At 34.9% G+C, this 20,684-nt stretch overlaps 1 protein-coding gene across 3 annotated transcripts in view; it reads left to right on the top strand.

The window, feature by feature from the left end:
- LOC136847662 (cytochrome P450 3A24-like) overlaps positions 1 to 13,858 on the top strand; it is an 89,830-nt gene extending 75,972 nt beyond the window's left edge. For all 3 annotated transcript variants that reach the window (XM_067119466.1, XM_067119476.1, XM_067119470.1), the window contains exons 8-10: positions 2,649 to 2,769; positions 8,667 to 8,797; positions 11,080 to 13,858. In XM_067119466.1, coding sequence (XP_066975567.1) covers positions 2,649 to 2,769; positions 8,667 to 8,797; positions 11,080 to 11,246 — 419 coding nt within the window. In that variant the 3' untranslated portion in view covers positions 11,247 to 13,858. The remainder of the gene's footprint in view (positions 1 to 2,648; positions 2,770 to 8,666; positions 8,798 to 11,079) is intronic.
- Positions 13,859 to 20,684: the final 6,826 nt, after the last annotated feature.

Here is a 20,684-nt window from a genome sequence, read left to right as displayed (position 1 = left end):
CAGACCCGTCAGACCTAGGCTGGGGAGCTTTACTTGGAAACAAGGAAGTTTCTGGGACATGGTCTCTGGAACAGAGAAAGTTACACATCATTGTCAAGGAGTTGAAGACAATTCATTTGGGACTGCAACACTTTGCGACAGAGGTTTTCAACAAGACAGTGGCGGGCCACTTGAACAACACTGCAGCCCTGTCTTACATCAGGAAGCAAGATGGGACTCACTCTTTCTCCTTCTGCGAGGCAGCGAGGGCCCTTCTTCTCTGGGCAGACCAGAATCAAATCAGGATTGTTATGCAGTTTATTCAAGGCAAACTGAATGTGTTAGCAGATGAATTGAGGCGTCACAGACAGGTCCTACCCTTAGAATGGACTCTGGATCCACTAGTTTGCTCCGACATGTGGAAACTGTGGGGAAAACCAACCCTGGACCTCTTCACAACCTCCAGGAATCATCTCCTTTTTTTTCTGTTTGCCAGTCCTGGACCCTCTGGCTTGGGCGACAGATGCCATGCTACAGGACTGGTCGAACAAGGATCTGTATGCATTCCCACCATTCAGCATGGTAAGGGAAGTTTTAAACAAGTTTCGTGCCCAGAAGAATGTGATGATGACCTTGGTAGCCCTGTTTTGGCCTCTGAAGGAGTGGTTCCTGGATCTCCTCAGACAACTGGTAGACTTTCTGAGGCTGCTGCCACAGAAACCAAGTCTTCTCAGACAGCCTCACTTCGGATTCCTCCTTCGAGGATTACCCACTCTTCCCCTGACAGGATTCAGACTGTCAGGAAACTCATTAGAGCAAAAGGCTTTTCAAGACCGATTGCAGACCCTATTGCAAGGTGTAGACGTCAATCCTGTAGCAAGATCTACCAAACTAAGTGGACAATCTTCCACTACTGGTGTAGAAGACATAACGTCTCGTCTTCTCAGACGTCTGCTCTATTTGAGGTCCTCTAGAGATCTGTCCTCCTCTACCATTAGAGGTTTGGATCTGTCTTCCAAACCAGGATCTGTTGGACCTTATTAAATCATTCGACATAGTCAGACAGAAGAGAGCAGAGTCGGTCTAATGGAACTTGGATGTGGTTCTGAAATGGCTTTCTGGTCCCCATTTCAAACCCCTTCGTTCGACATCGTTAAGGGATCTTACTAAGGAGACCCCTTCCTCAAGGCTCTAGCAACTGATAAATGGATCAGTGAGTTTCACGCTATTGATAGAGTGATTGCGTTCTCTCAAGAGGGTGCAGTCTGTTCTTTTACCCTTGGGTTTTCTGGCCAAGAACAAGACCCCATCCAAGCCCTGGCCTCAGTCTTTTACCATTAAGAACTTAATGGGGATCCTGGGCCCAGAAGAAGAGGAAAGAGCTCTTTGCCGTGTGAGATCATTAAGATATTATTTGCATTGAACTAAGAAAATCTGAGGACTGGCTAGTAACCTATGGTGCTCAGTTAAAAATCCTTCCCACCCCTTTCTAGGAATGCCTTGTCATTCTTTATAAGGGACCTTATTACTGAAGAGCATTCCCAGATTGGAGAGGACGTCTTGCCCTCTGTTTAAGTTAAGGCTCACAAGATTAGAACGGTCACTGCCTCGTTAGCTTTTAAACATAATTTGTCTCTCTCTTCTATTCTTTAATTAACGTATTTGGGGTGTAAGTCGATTTTTGCAACTCATTACTTGCTTGATTTTGAAACGGCGTTTGGAAATTGCAGTACCCTGGGTCTGTTGTCAGTGGCTGGCAGGATTTTGGGGGATGAAGCATAGGAAGCATTCCTTCCATCCTTGTTTTCTTCACCTTGATATAGGATGTTGAATCTTAAGGGAGCCAGGGGGTACCATGTACCTGGAATGCCCACCAGTTTTTTAGTGGATGGGTGGTGGCTTTTTACTATGTGGGTAGGTGACAGCGTTGTTTGTCTGGTTGTTTTTTATTGTGGTACTGCACCCAGGGCAGGGACAACTATTGATGCTTTGCTAAGCCATCGGAAATACCCTTCTCTGCAAAGATCCCACTTAAATTAGAAGCACTCCATGGCAATACCGCCACACCACTACAGGTTAAGATGAGCACCAACCAGAGGCTGTATCTTCCTGCAGTAGCTCTCTTACCAGGTAAGGAAACAACAAGCATTTTGTCAATGCCAGCAATTTTTTCTGTTCTCAAATTCATTACCATCACTAATGTTTCGGAGGAGAATATGTCCATGTATCCCACTTCCTGTCAATGTGGGATTCAGCTGTGTAATTACTTGGTAAGTTACTTATATGAAAATGTTATTTTCATGATAAAATTAAGTTTCATATATACTTAGCAAGTAATCACAGAATCGGAGCCCTCCCTCCTCCCCTTACATGACCATAAGGGCATAAACAAATTGAGGATCTTTGCTGAGTTGTTCCTCTTGTTCTCTGAAAGTGGGCAGGGCTAGTCACCTACACAAAACAAAAGAAGTGCTACTGCTAATTTCAAAATTTAAGTTGCTTTGTGAGTTTAAATCATAGCTATGTAATTACTTGGTAAGTATATATGAAACTTAATTTTAACATGAAAATAACATTTCTCAGGTGTACAGTCATTCTAGACTTGTTGATTCTCTTGAGTAGATGTTTTTAAATGTGAGCATAACAAAGACTTTTAAATACATTTTCAGAAACGCTGCGATTGTATCCACCAGCACCACGTGTCGATCGTAGAGTAACAAAAGATTTCACTCTACCTGGCACAGATTTTACTCTTTGTAAGGGTCAGAAAGTAACCATTCCCATTTATAGGTAAGTGTATATATTGGTAGTGTACGTATACAGTATAACTTAGCTTCTATTTGTTCATTCCTATTTCTCTGTCTTTACAATATTGTAACTGGTGCAAGAAGACATTGAGAAAATGGTCAGCAAAATGGCAGATGCCATTCTTCTTTGATAAATAAAGATTCATGCACATAGATTATAAAAATATGAATACCAAGTATAGTATACCAAATTATCATCTAGAGAAAGATCTAGGAATTATTATCACTAATGATGTATGGTATTCTATAGCAGTTGAAAAGAAAACATAAAAAATACTTGGATACATTAAACATCAGTTTACAACTAAAGAAAAGAAGGCATTGCTATATTTATATTGTACTCTAATTAGACCCCACTTAGAGTATGATGTCCAAGCTTTAGGTGTCTGTAAGGGCTTAAAAATATTAGAAACAATACAGGCAAGGCAACCCGATTAATACTGTAACATCATTCAGACACCTTGTTACGAGAGTAGGCTATACAGTGTGCCCCCACTTTTAACTTTACCCACTTCACTTTGTCTCAAACTTTTGTGGAACACATCTGTAATTTTAAGTGGGAACTTTCACAAATTCGCAAATTTTTCTATGGACTGTATCGCTAAAATTATCACTAATTCGGTTTTTTCGTAGAGCAACAATAGGTATTCACTAATTACTGTATTTTTTTATTAAAGGATATGTACACAGGCAGCCCCCGGTTATCGGTGTTTTGTTGTGTTACAATGCTTGGCTAATGACATTACCCCGATTTTCGGTGATGGTAAACGATTTTCAGCATCGGTAAGCAGTTTATCAGTGTTGGCAAGTGGTTTATCGGAGACAGCAAGAAATTTATCGGTGCCAATAAGTGGTTTATTGGCGCTTATGATGTAAAACACTGTTTACTACCATAATTATCGATAGTTTTCAAATTATCAACAATTTTTGGATATCGGCATTCAGCTAGGAACAGAACACCGCTGTTAACCAGGGGCTGCCTGTACTGAGAGAGAGAGAGAGAGAGAGAGAGAGAGAGAGAGAGAGAGATGTTTACATCAAGTCTAAGCACAGTATAAATGGATTCTGTAAGTGAAATAAGGTTTTATTGATATTTTGCTGTGTTTTTTCATTAAAGGATATGCATACTGAGAGAGAGAGAGAGAGGCAACTTAGGTGTTTATACATGGAAGTCTAAGCACAGTAACTAGCTGGGGATGAGACTTGAGTGAGAAAGAGAGAGAGAGAGAGAGAGAGAGAGAACTGAGGTGTTTATACATCAGAGTCTAAGCACAGTAACTAGCCGGGGACAAGAGTTGACAGGCATGGTTAAACTATAGCTGGGGAGGAGAGTAAGAATGTTGGTTTTGAGTGTTTCCTATGTATGAAATTTGGATTTTAAACGTTTTGATGTTGATTAGAGATGAAACAATAACAGTCATAAAATATTCTTATGTGTACTGTTATAATGTGTGTGATAATCATAGTCAACTAAACTTGTAATGAAATACGGTACAATAAATCAGACAAAGCAAAAAATATGGCAACACGTACCTATGTATGCACTCGCTCGCTTGATCTCATTCCTGGGTTTGTGTTTATTTTCATGTTTTTTTATGTTTATGGTACAGTAATTTATATTTCATTAAAGGATATGTCCAGTACAGTACTGATATATGAGAGAGAGAGAGAGAGAACTTGCTACTGATAGTTTAGTTTTGAGTTGCTTACGTATGAGATTCAGATTTTAAATCTTTTTACGGTGGTTAGATCATTACAATAGTACAGTATAAATGGATTCTGTAAGTGAAATACTGTAACAATTTATTGATATTTTGCTGTGTTTTTTCATTAAAGGATATGTATACTGAGAGAGAGAGAGAGAGAGAGAGAGAGAGAGAGAGAGAGAGAGAGAGAGAATATGATGGAACAAGAATTCTTTAATAAGTTTATTGGAGATGGTGAGGACTAACCGCAAAATTACTAGGTTGAGTACGACATAAACCAAGAACTTACTGTACTAAATCATTTTTTATATTATAAATATATTTGTACATAATCACGAACATACTAACATGATGTAAGAAACCTAGCATTCTGTTTGGAGGAACATGTCCCATCATTCTGAACTATCCTTGTATTTTAGATATGCTCTGTAGAGTAGTACTATCCTAAAATACACACTGTACAGTAAATATCATTTCAAAATCATCTTACAACACAGCAAAATATCAATAAAATATACTTACATTATGCACAGTGCACTAGACGATGCACAAAGTTATGTTAGGCAGAAGAAAATGTGCATGTCTGAATAATAGGGGATACTTAAGAGTCACAGTTGTAGGCAGGTATGTAATGTTGTAAAATGACTTCGAAATGACAATGGGGGTGTTTTGGGATGATAGTTTGAGGTATATTTTTGTTTGAACTGTTAAGTTGGGCAGTGAACTGTTAAAATAGGAAGTTATAATAATTTTAGGGGTGTACTGTATATATACTGAGGAGTAACTGTTGTAGGAGGGTAACGTAAGATGGTTTTGGGTGTTTTGGGTTGATGGTTTGGGGTGTATTTATGTTTGAAATGATATTGAATTGTTGTATGATAATTTAAGGTATATTTTGTTTGAACTATTAAAATAGGCAGTGAATTGTTAAAGTAGGCAGTGAATTGTTAAAATAGGCAGTTATGAGCATTTTAGTGTAAGGGGTACAGGGTATTTGGCAGTTATAAGCAGTTAAAGTATGAGTTTTTAGAAGGGATTTTGCATTTCTGCAGTGGGTTCTAGAACCTATCCCCACAAAAAAAGGGGGGGGTCTACTGTAATACTGCAGTTTTCACTTAATAGAAAAATATCAGTTAAGAGGTCATTTAAATAGAAAAATATCAGTTAAGAGGTCATTTAACCCTTAAACGCCGACTGGACGTATCATACGTCGACTAAAATTGTCTGTTGGGTGCCGAGTGGACGTACCGTACGTCGACTACAAAAAATTTCAAATTTCGGTCAACTTTGACTCGACCGAAATGGTCGAAAAACGCAATTGTAAGCTAAAACTCTTACATTCTATTAATATTCAATCATTTACCTTCATTTTGAAACAAATTGGAAGTCTCTAGCACAATATTTTATTTATGGTGAATTTTTGAAAAAAACTTACGTCCGCGCGGTAACTCGGCCGAAAATTTCAGAAATTCTTTCGTCATTTTGTCGTAATTTTTGCACTTTTATATTAGCCGTTACATAAATTTTTATATATGAAAATGTGCGCAATTTCATGTAAAATACAACAAAATACAACCCATGCTTATAGCTTTTATCAGTTTGGAAATATTTTCATATAAATCACGATAACTGCCAAAATTTCAACCTTCAGTCAACTTTGACTCGACCGAAATGGTAAAAAAACGCAATTGTAAGCTAAAACTCTTACATTCTAGTAATATTCAATCATTTACCTTCATTTTGCAATAAATTGAAGTCTCTAGCACAATATTTCGATTTATGGTGAATTTTAAAAACTTTTTCCTTACGTCCACCTAGAAATTCTTTACACGTTGTCGTAATGTTTGCACCGTTTTATATTAGTCGTTACATAAAGTTTTATATATGGAAATGTGCGCAATTTCATGTAGAATACAACTGAAAATAACTCATGGTTGTAGCTTTTATCAGTTTTGAAATATTTTCATATAAATCACAATAACTGCCAAAATTTCAACCGGGTCAACTTTAACTCACCGAAATGGTAAAAATGCAATTATAAGCTAAAACTCTTACATTCTAGTAATATCCAATCATGTACCTTCATTTTAGAACAAACGGGAAGTCTCTAGCACAATATTTCGATTTATGGTGAGTTTCTGAAAAAAAAAAATTTTTCCTTACGTCTGCGCGCGGTAACTCGGCCGAACATCTCAGAAATTCTTTCGTCACGTTGTCGTAATGTTTGCATTGTTTTACATTAGTCGTTACATAAACTTTTATAAATGAAAATGTGCGCAATTTCATGTAGAATACAAGAGAAAATAACTCATGGTTGTAGCTTTTATCAGTTTTGAAATATTTTCACATAAATCACAATAACTGCCAAAATTTCAACCTTCGGTCAACTTTAACGCAACCGAAATGGTCAAAAAACGCAATTGTAAGCTAAAACTCTTACATTCTAGTAATATTCAATCATTTACCTTCATTTTGCAATAAATTGGAAGTCTCTAGCACAATATTTCGATTTATGGTGAATTTTTGAAAAAAACATTTTCCTTACGTCTGCGCGGTAACTCTGTCGAACATCTCAGAAATTCTTTTGTCACGTTGTCGTAATGTTTGCACCGTTTGTATTAGTCGTTACATAAAGTTTTATATATGAAAATGTGCGCAATTTCATGTAGAATACAACAGAAAATAACTCATGGTTGTAGCTTTTATCAGTTTTGAAATATTTTCATATAAATCACGATAAATAGAAAAAATTCGACCTTTTCGGTCAACTTTAACTCGACCGAAAATGGTCGAAAACTGCAAATTGTAAAGCTAAAACACTTACAGTATAGTAATATTCAATCAATTAGCTTCATTTTTCAACAAACAGGAAGTCTCTAGCACAATATTTCAATTTATGGTGAATTTTGAAAAAAATTTTTTACATCCGTTCACAATTCATGCATCATTTTGTGATAACATTTTCTCTGTGTTGCTTTGATCGTTTTACAATTCGTTGTATACCAAAATCATCGCAATTTAGTGTAAAATACAGAGAAAAAAAATAACCCGTTAGCTTTAACCGTTGTGCTCACAGCGCGATTTGTATAAAATTATATATGAACATTTTTTTTGTGCTGTCATATATTTCAATATTTATATATGATAATGATATTTTTTTCATTTCTGATGGTTGCATGCTAAACTTCAGGCAATGACAAAAAAAACTTTACGTAACGGCTAATATAGAACAGTGCAAAAATTACGACAAAATGATGAAAGAATTTCTGAAATTTTCGGCCGAGTTACCGTGTGGGTGTAAGAAAAAGTTTTTCAAAAATTCACCATAAATCGAAATATTGTGCTAGAGACTTCTAATTTGTTGCAAAATGAAGGTACATGTTTGAATATTACCAGAATGTAAGAGTTTTAGCTTACAATTGCGTTTTCGACCATTTCGATCGAGTCAAAGTCGACCGAAGGTTGAAATTTGTTGTAGTCGGCGTCGGTGCGTCCACTTGGCACCCAACAGACAATTTTTAGTCGACGTATGATACGTCCAGTAGGTGTTTAAGGGTTAAGTAACGAGTGTCTATACTTTTATCTATTGCTATTTTAATTTTTTGTACATTTACAATCTGGTGAATAATGAAGTTCATGTTAATCATAAGTTTTATGGCGCAAGATTTGAGGTCTTTTAAGTCTGAAAGGTTAATGGTTTTAAAAAAGGGAAAGCGTTTTGGGGGATAAAAATTATATATGATTTAGTTCATTCTCTTATTCCCTGTGTCTCTAACCTCCATGAAAGGCAAGAGACAGTCTTTTCTGACTTATATACATATTTGAATTTCAGATTTAGGAACATATTTGGTTTTTAGTCTGAGGACTACCTATATTTATTACTAAATTGAGATGTTAGTAAAGTGGAAATACAATACTTGCAGAAGAATATCAGAAAGGGGTACTATTGAAGACCACAACCTTCATTTGACTTAGCATTTGTTAAATGTGTGTTTCATGTATTTTATTTGAACACATCAGTTTTCCTATTGCTTATTAAGGATGATAACAGTACTGTACCTGGTAGAAAAGAGCTCTGCTCTGACATTACATAAGTGATGTTTTATAGCTATTAAGTTTCATTTATTTTTAAAACTAATTTACTAATTAACAATGTTCTTACTTTTTCATGAAGTATTCACCGAGATCCTCAGCATTACCCCAATCCAGAAAAGTTTGATCCTGAGCGTTTTTCTCCTGAAAATAAAGTCAGTCGGTCACAAATGGTGTATCTCCCATTTGGGAGTGGCCCCCGAAATTGCATAGGTGAGATTGCTCTTGAATTTGTAATAGATTCTGAACAGAGTTCTCCCCTTCTGTATTTGAGAATGTAATCATTTATATTGGAGAATGTGATGTTAGATGTAGGAATATGATTTGGTTGATATTTATACTGTATATACTTGTGTAATACTAGGATTTTAGAAGCTTATTTTTATTTTTTATGGGGTCAAACATTATATGAGATATGCATTGGAAACAAAAAATTTCGGGGCTGTTGTAGTTGTACTTAAGTATATTTTTTGTCCAGAAATATTTAAATGTTACTTTTTTTTTTTTTTTTTTTGCAAAATGAAGATTTTATACTACAAGTGTTTCTACCCACACCCATAACTCTATGTACCCTTATCTGTGGTAGCTATTGTCTGCCAGGAGATAAGTCTCCCTTTCTGTCTGTCTTAGCGTGTACCCAGGTCCCTGAGAACCCCTAACCCTCACAGTTTGGGCCAAATATAATCAAGCGCACCCCTGGACCAGTCTAAATTTAAGGATGGCTAATTTAAAAAAAAAAATCAATGGAAACAGAAAGATATGCATTTGCACATGGTATATGAGAAAAAATTCTAAAATATTTTCTGTACCTTCCTTGTGAAGTTGAAAGTGAATATTTCCAACCCTGCGTGGGGCCTCTTTTACAAAAGACAGTAGTAAAAATATGCTAATTTTACCATGTTATAAATATTTTTATTTATATTTTTTTTATCTTATTTTGTAAAATTATAATTACAGCTCACAGAATATCATAACAGATAAGAACTAAAATCAGTAACAAATTCTGAGCATGTTTATTGTAAAATATTTACGAGATGCCCTGGGTTCGGGAGCGGCAGTACATTCTCCTATGACATCTCAAATCAGACTGATCTCTCTCTATCCTCTACTGAGCTACTAGAGACTGGCCTTGTGAGTTGCCAGAAGTCAGTTATGACCCGTGGAAGTGATCCAATCATTCGTTCAACTGAATGGCACAAAATCATAAACATATATGTATGGTACCCAGACTTCACCACAAAGCTATATGTAAACATAAATGTTATGTATGTTACCCATCCACAAGAGGTTAATGGTGAAAACTGTCATTTCTCTGCATGTCTGTTGTTCAAACATATGCAGTCTCATTCCCCATAGAATTTGCTATCTCAATCATTTGTTCTTCCATAGCTGTGTTCTTATAGTCTCTCTTGTTAATCATTTGGTGGTCATTACCTGTAACTCACCAGACAGACCACCAGTTGTAAGTGCCTTACCTGTTGGCAAATCTCTAAGTACAGAGTTTATTTGAACAGCTGGCTGTTCTACTTTGACAGCTGGGAAGTGTTCTGGCTAGCTTTTTGTATCTATATAGATATATGTACTGTACATATTTTCTTTTTTTATTATTAAAAGGGTCTATTTTCCTGCCAAGAAGTAGGACTTCTTTTAAACTTGAATTAAACTCTGTCAAGTTTGGCTGTGGGCTATTTTATCCTATTCTGGCAATTTGTTCGTTATATAAGACAAATGTTTGTTAGATGAAGATGCCAGTCCACCCTCTGTCTCTAGTGTGTAAATAACGTGTGTTTAATACCCAGATATTTTTTCTGTTGGCTCTATGATAGTTTTCTGGTAAGATAATAGGTAATCTTTTTCCACCCACTCTTCGCTTCATTTTCTTTCTCACTCAGTTATCATTGCGTCCATTTTGAACCACTATCTATATTAATTGCAAACTTCCCTTTCTCTCTAGTAAATCTGACAGCTTCTAGTTCAACTAACCAAGCTAGCAAAGCCTGCACACTAATCAGACTGTGAGTAATGTGCATTTTATATCTAGTTACTGTGATACCATCCTGAAGAATGAGCAGCTCTCTACTTCAGTCACCTTTCAAAAACAAGTAAATATTTTGTTGTGTAAGGCAGTTGTGTGCTGTAAAGGAAGGTGGTATTTTTGGCATGAAATTGTGTTCCACAATAAAAATAGCTGCCATACACTGAGGTTCCCTCCCCCTCCTCCAGTTAAACACAGATGCATAATTTCAAGAGCAATGCTTCACTCTGAATAGGGATCAGCCTGAAAGGAATCTGCTTTTGGTAGCAGGATCTTTTATTGATGGTGTTCACTCACCCACTGCAAACCAGAGCGCGAGACTAAGGATGTTAATGATTTGTATTATGCAGCAGATTTTTAAAATATTTATACTTTCAAAGTTATCACGGTTCTCATCCAAAAATGAGGGCCAATGGTTATTATTTTTAACATATTAAACAATTAAAGTTGTATTTTGCAGGTATGCGTTTTGCATTGATGGAAGCAAAAGTTGCAGTAGTGTATTTGCTTCAAGATTTTGCTTTCATACCAAGCAAGAAAACTCAGGTGCCAATAGTTATTGAAAAAAGAAGTGGACTCTTAAAGGCACAAGATGGTGTATGGGTAAGGTTAGCAAAGCGAACCTGAAGTACTGCGTATTTACCCTTTGTAAACATCCCAATATATAATTATGCATCAAGGAAGAAGAGGTTAATGTAGATGGCCTGAGTTTCATATCACATAGATGATATGAAATTATATTGTAAGTATGCTTTTCTTTTGTCAAGCAATAACATTGATGTATAGTAGTAAGAAATGGCGGCTTTAAATATTTAACTAAAAGTAATTCACGCATATGTTAACTTGGTAAATGTATTCTTCAGCCTTCTCCAAATTGTTAACATATGAACATTGAATTATCTCTGATGACTTCATTCATAGTATTGATAGAAAGGGATGAGTATGAAGGACTTTAGCTTGATACAAAATATTTTGATTTTCCAGATTATACAGTAGACATTAATGGAACTATAGAATTTTTCACTCACAAATAAAGAAATATTGTGCAGATTACTATTATAAATACTATAGTGTCAGAATCAGCATTGTGACAGACTGTACTATTTTGTACTGTATGTTAAAAACTGTTAGAAGTATATTAATTTTTTAAAATACTAAATAGATGTTTTCAAAATGTACAAATGTTTGTTGGTTAGAAAAATTATTTTATAGTTTGTTGCAAGGTTTGGTGCTGTAATTAGGTAGAGCCTTAAGAAATGATAATTGGCGGAAAAAAGCAATGTGACACTTTTAAAAATATATTTTGTTGTCCTGCAGTTAATTTAAAACTACACAGTATTCTTTTTTTTCTCTTTTACAGTGTCAATTGTTGATTCATAAAAGTGATTTTTTTTCAGAGATATTTTTTATTATATAGGCAAAGGAAGAATTTTTATTTGTTAAAGTTAAGAGATGATTTATCATTGGTGAACTGCGGATTAAACTGCAGATTGCTAGAGGTCTGAAGATGTTAAAAATTTGTGGCTTTTAAGTTTGATTTAGTTTATCAGTAGAGTTACACTTTAAATTTCTGAGTTAATCTATAGTGAATATAATTAGTGTATGTATGTTGTTGATATAGCAAATTAGTATTCAGTAGTACTGTAAAGGTATATATCGATATATTCTCTGATTCTTATAAATTAATAATGTTTCTTGTCAAGATGAGTAGCAAAGCAAGATATTTAAGTTTCAAGTGACTCAGCAAAGAAGTCTTGGTGATTTGATTGAATTCCCTGCTCTTATTTGCTCTCATCTTTTCATCATCTTCATTATTTATTCTTGCATCTTGATTACCTTCAGTAAACATTTGACCTCCATTCCCTCATAGATCTTGAAGTATTTTTATATGCTAGCTTGTGGTTAGTCTCATTCGTGGTCTGCTTCATACTGACGGTGTGGAGGGCCTTTCTCATATCATATGAACAAACAAATGTGGCCTATGGTGGAGAAAGGTCAGGTATGTGTATGCAGCATCTGTCTGTTGTTGGGTGGCTGGAAAATGAGGCTCATTGTGATAACTAGTCTGAACTTCACTTGACTGTAAAATTTCTTTTTATCAAATAAACCATTATCATAACCCTATGAGTCGGATTTCAAGGTGGTTTATATATAAGAGAAAAATGTTTTGCAAAAAATAATCATTCCAAGTATCCCAGTGGCAGGGTGTAGAAAAATCTTGTGCTTGCTAGCCATGGTAACCTATGCAGAGTTTTAAACAAAACCCACACCATATCCAAGAGCTTGTGAGTAAAATTTCCTAGCAATAGTTTTTTATTTAAGTTTTACAGACTGTGTACTTATATGAGTATCAGACATAAAGAAATAATGAGATCGTTGTTTAGTTTTTGTCACTTGTTCTTTCTGCTATTTTTTTGAGTTTGGCATGGGTAGAGGGGTGGTCTTGATTTTTGTCTTAGGTAATAGTGTAATTGTTTGCAGGGGATTAGGAAAAATAACTATGGTAATATTAGATGCAGGGGATTAGGAAAAAGGAGAAAAGGCTTTGTTATAAAGGATGAAGGATACAGAAAAAAAATAATAGGGGAGGGAATACAGTCATACCTCGAAATTACGCGAGGTTAGGTTCCGGAGCCCCTCGTGCAAGGTAAATTTTCGCGTAAGTTTGGCATGGTCTTTAAAAATGCTAATAAATGTTTATTTCCAGAGTTTAAGTACTAAATATGACCCTAATCATGCTCATTTAAAAGCTAACTTTTAAATGAACTAAAGATAGTGTAATTTTATTTAAAATTTAGCTTATTACCCTTAAAAAAGGAATACAGTAAATGGTTGACCTAAAAATTGAGTACTGCACAGTTTCATAATAGCTCATTTACAGTAGGTGCGTACGTATACTAATGTTACCCCTAATTCATGGGATGCCGTTTTCTTTGTCACGTCACTAGGCAAAACGTCACAGTCAACAAAAGTACAATTCCATAAAACATCAAAAACATGTACATAATGTTCGTAGAAGGTAGTACAGTACAGGTAAAATTCAATCAATTTAAAATTATATACTGTACAGGTAATGACGTACAGAGAATAATAAGTTGTAAACGTATGTTTGAGCGCTAACTACGAATGAGAGAGAGAGATACTGTAATAAAGTAACTGTACTGCTTTTGTATCGTATTTATGCGCAAATATATAAATACAAATTTTCCATTCTGATTTTACACCTAAAAACACGAAAACTTAAAAATTATACACACTTCTACAGGGGTATCATCTTTGAAAAATGCAGGGTATCACATCTTGTAAAAGTACACCAACTGAACGTGCTGTAATTACATGCACATACAGATTGCACCAGCACTTTTCTCCGAGGTGAACAGAGTAATTTTCAAAGAATGACACTTATACAACTCTTAGTTACATCTCTGATATTACAGTAAAGAATTCATTTTATCAAATGAGCGTGACTGAACAACCTCATCTCAAGGTCATGTAAAGTCCTTGTGACAAAGACTTTGCAAATGGACATAATACTTGTATGATATTTATGTACAGAAATATAAATATAAATTTTCCATATCGATTTTACAGTTAAAAGCATGAAAACTTATAAATGTACTTCAAACATTAAACAAGCATTTTCTGCAGGGTATCATCTTTGAAAAGTGCAGTAACTTTGCAAATGGGTATCACATCTTGTAAAAGTACACTAAGTGAATGTGCTGAAATTACCTTTGCATCATATTTATGCATGTACAAAAATAAAAATAATACATTTTCGATACAGATTGTACACATGAAAGCATGAAATGCGTTTTTCATAGAGATTTACACATGAAAGCATGAAATGCATTTTTCATAGAGATTTTGCACATTAAAACATCAAATGCATTTTTTTCATACAGATTTTACACATAGAAGCATGAAATGCATTTTCATACAGATTTTACACATAAAAGCATGAAAACTTGTAAATTACTTAAAAATTAAACACCCACTTCTGCAGGGTTTCTCGAAATTTCGTGTGTCTGTGAAAAAATCGCGTATGCCCATTAGTTAGGTTCCAGTGAAAAGTTCGTGTGTGTGTGAATTCACGCAACTCGAATCGTGTAAGATCGAAGTATTACTGTATAAATTATAAACCTGTTACATCGTTTTTTTATGTGGTAAGGACAAACAACTAAGATTCTAACTGTAGTTTTATACCAAAATCATAAAAATGAATGGCTCTTGGTATTATGGCCAAAATTGCAGCCTCTTGAAAATTGTGGCATGGAATCTCCTTCAGTGTATAAATTATGTTTTCACTTGGAAGTAAGCTCCTGGATTGCATGGTTTTTGGATTATCAGTCTCCCAGGTTTTGAGGTCAAAGATTATATAATACCTCTGCTCCCCCCCCAGAAAAAATGTGTTTGGGGCTTCTTAGTAGATTTTATATAATAGGCTCCTTGTATAGGTGTTATACTCAACTTGAGTAATACATATTTATTTTTTTTTAAATAATTCCATCTCTTGGCTAACTATGTAGCAAGCAGTGTGCACAATTAAAATGTAGTACACAAAGATAATTTTGAACATTATTTTGTGGTGTCTGCAATTTTGTAGTTTAATGATTATTTAATGTATACTTTTATACTTTGAATACAGTGAACCCCCGTATTTGCGGGGTATGCGTACCGCAACCCCCCCGCGAATAGCTAAAATCCGCGAATACTTAAAACCCCTCTAAAAACACTTAGAACTGCCCATTTTGATAGTTTAAACACAAGAAAAACCCTGTAAAAATGCTTATACCTGAGTATTTTAATAGTTTTGTCACAAAAAGTGCAATTATTCATGAAAATTATATGAAAATACAGTAATTAGTGAATATTTCTCAGTGAAAAATACCGCGAATGGGCGAATTTTCCACAAATAATGCGTAGATATGTTCTACAGAGAAACCCGCGAATGCGTGAGTCCGCAAATCATGAGAACGCGAATACCGGGGGGTTTACTGTACTCAGTTTTGAGAGGTGTTTTTCAAGGGAGATTTTAAAGTTGAAATATTGCAGTTGAATCAAATAAGTACAGTATTAATTTTGAAGATAAGAAGATTTTGATTTTTAGAAATAGTATAGTCGTTTCGTCTCTCCTCTTAGAAGCCACAGATTTTTGCATTCTGGAGTACAATATAGGCTTAATTAAATTACCAGGTTTTTGTGTGGATATTTTATATGTTCTTGCACTTGTTAAGTATAAGATGTGATTATCTTATAAATGGTAGGTTTTTCCAATAATGTGTAAGTTACACTAGATGATATTCCTTTCAATTAAATCTCAGAATACACTGCTGCCAGTAATGGTACCCTAAGGTATCTGAATTGAAAGGATTATATACCAAAGAAAGAGTAGCACTGGGAAATAAAATACTGTGAAAGACACAGGTAGGTATTAAAAGTTTTGAATGTTGTGAGTTATTGTTGAATTCATCATCACTGTAAATTAATTGTTGAATATTGTTATGTGGGTGAAATATGCCACAGTGCAATAATTTGTATGCCAAATGTCAGTTTAAACAGATTTTATTAGTATTAGTAAGGTAGACTTCTTTGGTAATTAACCTACCAACCTTTTATGTAACAAGATATCAAATAGGTGTTGTATTTGTAAAAACGGGAGTCTGATATGAGTACTAGGGGTTGAAAGGCCTTTTCAGTATTAATACCCTTTGAATTTTATAAGCATGAGGTAAATGTCTGTAACTGGAAAAGGTAAATTAAAAAGTTATACTTTTTAATAACAGCTGCCATTGCATTTTATTTTATTAGTTGGAAGGTTTAACCATGTGGAGCATTCTTTCATGCGTTAGCAGTAGGCTATAGTATTATGCTGTACTTATATAGGAGTTTATTAATTTTTTGCCTGTACAAGCTAATGTGATTTTTATTTTATTAAACTATTTCTCAAAGATCAATTGTTTTGTATTAAAAATATTTGGATGTATTTAGTATTTTGCTTGCCCATCTTTCATGGGTATTAGTTTGTGTTTAAGAAGTACTTCAAGTTCTTTTTCATGTGAAGGAAAGTTGCTAAAAATTTTTATATTGAGAATTGAGATACAGAAATATTTTGTAGAATGACCTGTTTTGTCATTAAACATTTAGTACCTATCACATTCTCATGTATTGGTTAGTAAGCAATAGCTATATTTTCAGAGACTTATGAGCTTCTTTCTGATACTTATTAATGGTTAATTGTAAGCAATAAATGAGCACATGTTGGTATCCCTTTGATAATTTAATAGTTGGTTATTTTGGTTTTAGTCTGGTGGTGGTGTATTATTTACATTTTTCTTATATAGGAAACCCATGGTTTGTTCTTGTTCATCAAGATATTGAAAATAGATTCATTACGTGAATGGATAATTGTCCTGTCAAATTTTTTCACCATTTTTACATTTCAGGTTGCTAAGTTACCAAGAGTGCAGATTATGTCAGTCAAGACACTGTACAAGAAAGTGTAATAATGTTATCAATTAGTGAGACATATTCAATTTGTATAACTCAGGGATGTCAGTGAAAGAAGGGAAAACTTAATTTGTTTTGTCACCAAAAACCCATTACTTTACAACTACCTTTGTAGGGTTGAAGTCCCTCTGTCAGCAGAAAGTGATAATATCAAGAGTGTCTGCTGGTCTGAACAGACTTCTTTACTCAGGTACCCAGAATTTTACCATTTTTTGCTTTTCTCTACAATTGATTTTTTTTGTTTCAGTCTATATTATATTGTATTTTCTTAATTGATGATAATTTTACCTTAATGATTATAATCTGGGTTCCTTGGGCTTTAGTAAACATATTAAGTGCTGCTTATTTTAATTTCCAGTGAATGACCTGATACTGTTGCTGCCCACTGTCAGTCTCATTTTAAACAGTTGCCCTGTTTGCACATTTTTATTAACTAGGAATAATGTTCTTTTTATAATAATTTTGCTATGATGTCTACATTGAGATGATCATGGCAAGCTTAGCAGCTCATTATGTTTGTTCCAAGTTCACTGACCTATGTTTCATTCAAAATACTTCTTTTGTTTATGTTCAGTTTTTGCAAACTGTCCTTTTTTTTTTTTTTGTTCCTTCCAATTGCATTGGCTTTACGTTGGAAGTGGGCTGTATGTCTCATTACATCTGGGTCATGATCACATAGATTGTGCTTCCCAGTCTTTGTTGGTAATGGGACCAATAGAATTTGCTAAAAGGAGTACAGTTGGTTGCACCCAGTCCTGAATGCCTTATGTATTCAGATGTTTTGAATACAGGTTGGGGTGTCCTCTGGTTGAGTCTATATGAAAGGGGTATGGTCCGAGGAGGAGAGTTGCAAGCTCATAAACTTCTTGGAACTTTGGGTGGTCATCATAGGCTTCTAGTGGTGCTGGAAGGTCTCCCGAGCCTCAGAGCTGGCCTGTATGGCTCAATTTCATGTATCATTCTTAGTCCTCCAAGCATTCATGCCTTCTCTCTTTGGGTCACTGAGTCTGGGTTATGGCTGATGACACCACCACCAGCTTCTTACAAGATCAAGGAGGGACAAGGTCAGAATCTCTTTGCTTGTTGGTGCTCAGTTCACAAACTGATTGAATTTATTATGTTTAAGTTGTCAAGCCAAGCACTGGGCACTTTCACCTATTTAGTGCTTAAGAAAATGAAAAGAGGGGGTTGGGTTGGTTAAGAAAATGAAAAGAGGGGGTTGGGTTGGTTGGACTGCAGGATAAAGAGATCCAGAAACAAAAGGAGATGAAGTACAAGGATCTAAAGGTGGAATGGGGAGAACTCCCCACAGTTGTACTAAGAAGTAATAGGTAGGTTGGACAGCAAGATTGAAGAAAGGAAGTGGGAATGGAGGTAGAGTGAAAGGCTAAAAAATGGGTTCAGCTAGAGGTCAAAGGGATGCTGCAGACATGCTTTAGTAATGTGTGAGGTGCACTGATCTCTGATTGGGCATAAAGGCATAAGGTCACCATTGGTGATGAAAATTAAGGATAGTGGTGTGAAAGGGGGTGTTTAGGAAGTGTTCAAGTGGACTGGCCTTAAAAGGAAAGTGAGAAAAATGAATTGTAGATATACATACCTAACACTGCTGTAAAGTTGACTGTGGTTCATTAACGTATATGTATAATTAAAGGTGCAAGTAAAATGCTATATAATACTATATATATATACATAATTTATATATATATATACAGGTAGTCCCTAGTTAACGGCAATCCGGTTTTACAGCGCTCGTTTAGTGACGAAAATCTGCAATTTTCGGCGCCGAAAATCACCGGCTTCCACTATTGACTTATTGGCACCAATAATTGGGTATTGGCGCTGATACATACCTAACAGAGGCGTCAATAACCGAAAATCGGCGCTGATAAGCCCCAAAAATTGCTGAAAAAGCGGCAAAAATCAGGTTATTATCATACCCTCAGAACGGAATCCACTGATAACCGGGGACTGCCTGTATATATATATATATATATATATATATATATATATATATATATATATATATATATATATATATATATATATATATATATATATATATATATATATGTTGTTAAACAAATGAATTGGGGAACAGCTGTTGTGATTTTTACTCAACTTAAAGTATGTTAGTTTACCTTTGTATACCCGTTTTACATTTATGTACAGAAATGAAAATAATTCCAGTAATACATTAATTTCTTTTAGCAAGTAAAATATAATTTTTCTATTTCTTTTGGTAGTAGGCTGAGTCAGTTGATTCTGAGAACGTAAACATTACAAAGGCGGGTCGATCAGCTTTTTTTTTTTGTACATACAGTGTTACAATGATAATATATCAAGACGAATGTCAAGATGCTTGCTCTCTTTTCTATTAATGGTTATCATTCTGTCCTCTCTTAAAGTCTTCTTTCAGCATGGACAGGCTTTGGCAATGCTAAGGCCATTTTCAACTTGTTTCATAATTTATCCCAGTATATTCCACAGGTTGTTTCATAATTTATCCTAGCATATGCCGCAGGCTACTTTCAACTTTCCAAGTTGGGACTTGACTTTGGTGCTGCTCAGCCTTGCTATGCCCGTTATGAATGCGTGTTGTATGTCGCCTTCCTGACTCTGATCCTTAAGGGTTTTCCTGACTGCCCTGTTTCCTGTAGGCATGTCACTGAGTTCATTGCCTTTTGAGGCAGTCTCTCATTCTAGCTGTTGGTGGGTCTTTCATTTTTCTGAAGGTTTTGCTGCCAAGACTCATTCCTCAAGTAAGTTCGGTTTGCTCTTGCATTCCTCTGCTATACCTGTCTTGCATCTCCTCTGTCATTACAGAAGATCCAAAAATTTCAGGGGTTATAGTTGACTTCACTGTATGTTGCTTAAAGGGTATTAGACTTCTTGAATTTGGGTCTATTCTTCTCTTCAGTGGCACTTCCATTTTATCCTCTCTAGTAAATCATGATTCAGTCTAATTATGGTTAATGGGTTTGTAAGAACAAATGTTTTTATGGTAAAGCATGTTTTTCACAAAACTCATTAATCATATATTATTGCTCTCCTCCCTTCCCCTCTCTCTCTAAGATGGAGGTTATTAAAGGGGAATAACTTATCACCTTTGTGGGATGGTTATGTTGTAACTTGAGTATATGCACAGTAGGACTTTAATTTCGAGCCGTCAAGTTAGTATGACTGGATTCCTTTCACACAAAATGAGGCTATTTATGGTTACTGGGTTTGTAGAAAAATATTTTTCATTTTAAGATCAGTTTTATAATTATATTCATGTGTTCAGAAATTGAATAATTATGGAATGATATGGTTTGACATTTAGTGTGCATAGGATTTTTGTAGGGTACTTCTATTTACACAAAAAAATTATCTCAATAATTGTGAAAAATAGTAACAAATTATACAGTATTTGTGGTATTCATTATACGTTAGATGATTAACTTTCATATTAGTTAAGGTTTGGTTTATTCATTAGGTATCATAAAAACTAGTGAACTAGAGATTTGATTTTAAGTATACTCTGATACTGTTGCAGAATTGATAATTTTTTTC

This window comes from Macrobrachium rosenbergii, chromosome 2 (assembly GCF_040412425.1).
Source record: "Macrobrachium rosenbergii isolate ZJJX-2024 chromosome 2, ASM4041242v1, whole genome shotgun sequence".
NCBI lineage: Eukaryota > Metazoa > Arthropoda > Malacostraca > Decapoda > Palaemonidae > Macrobrachium > Macrobrachium rosenbergii.
This window is presented reverse-complemented; position numbering and strand designations above follow the sequence as displayed.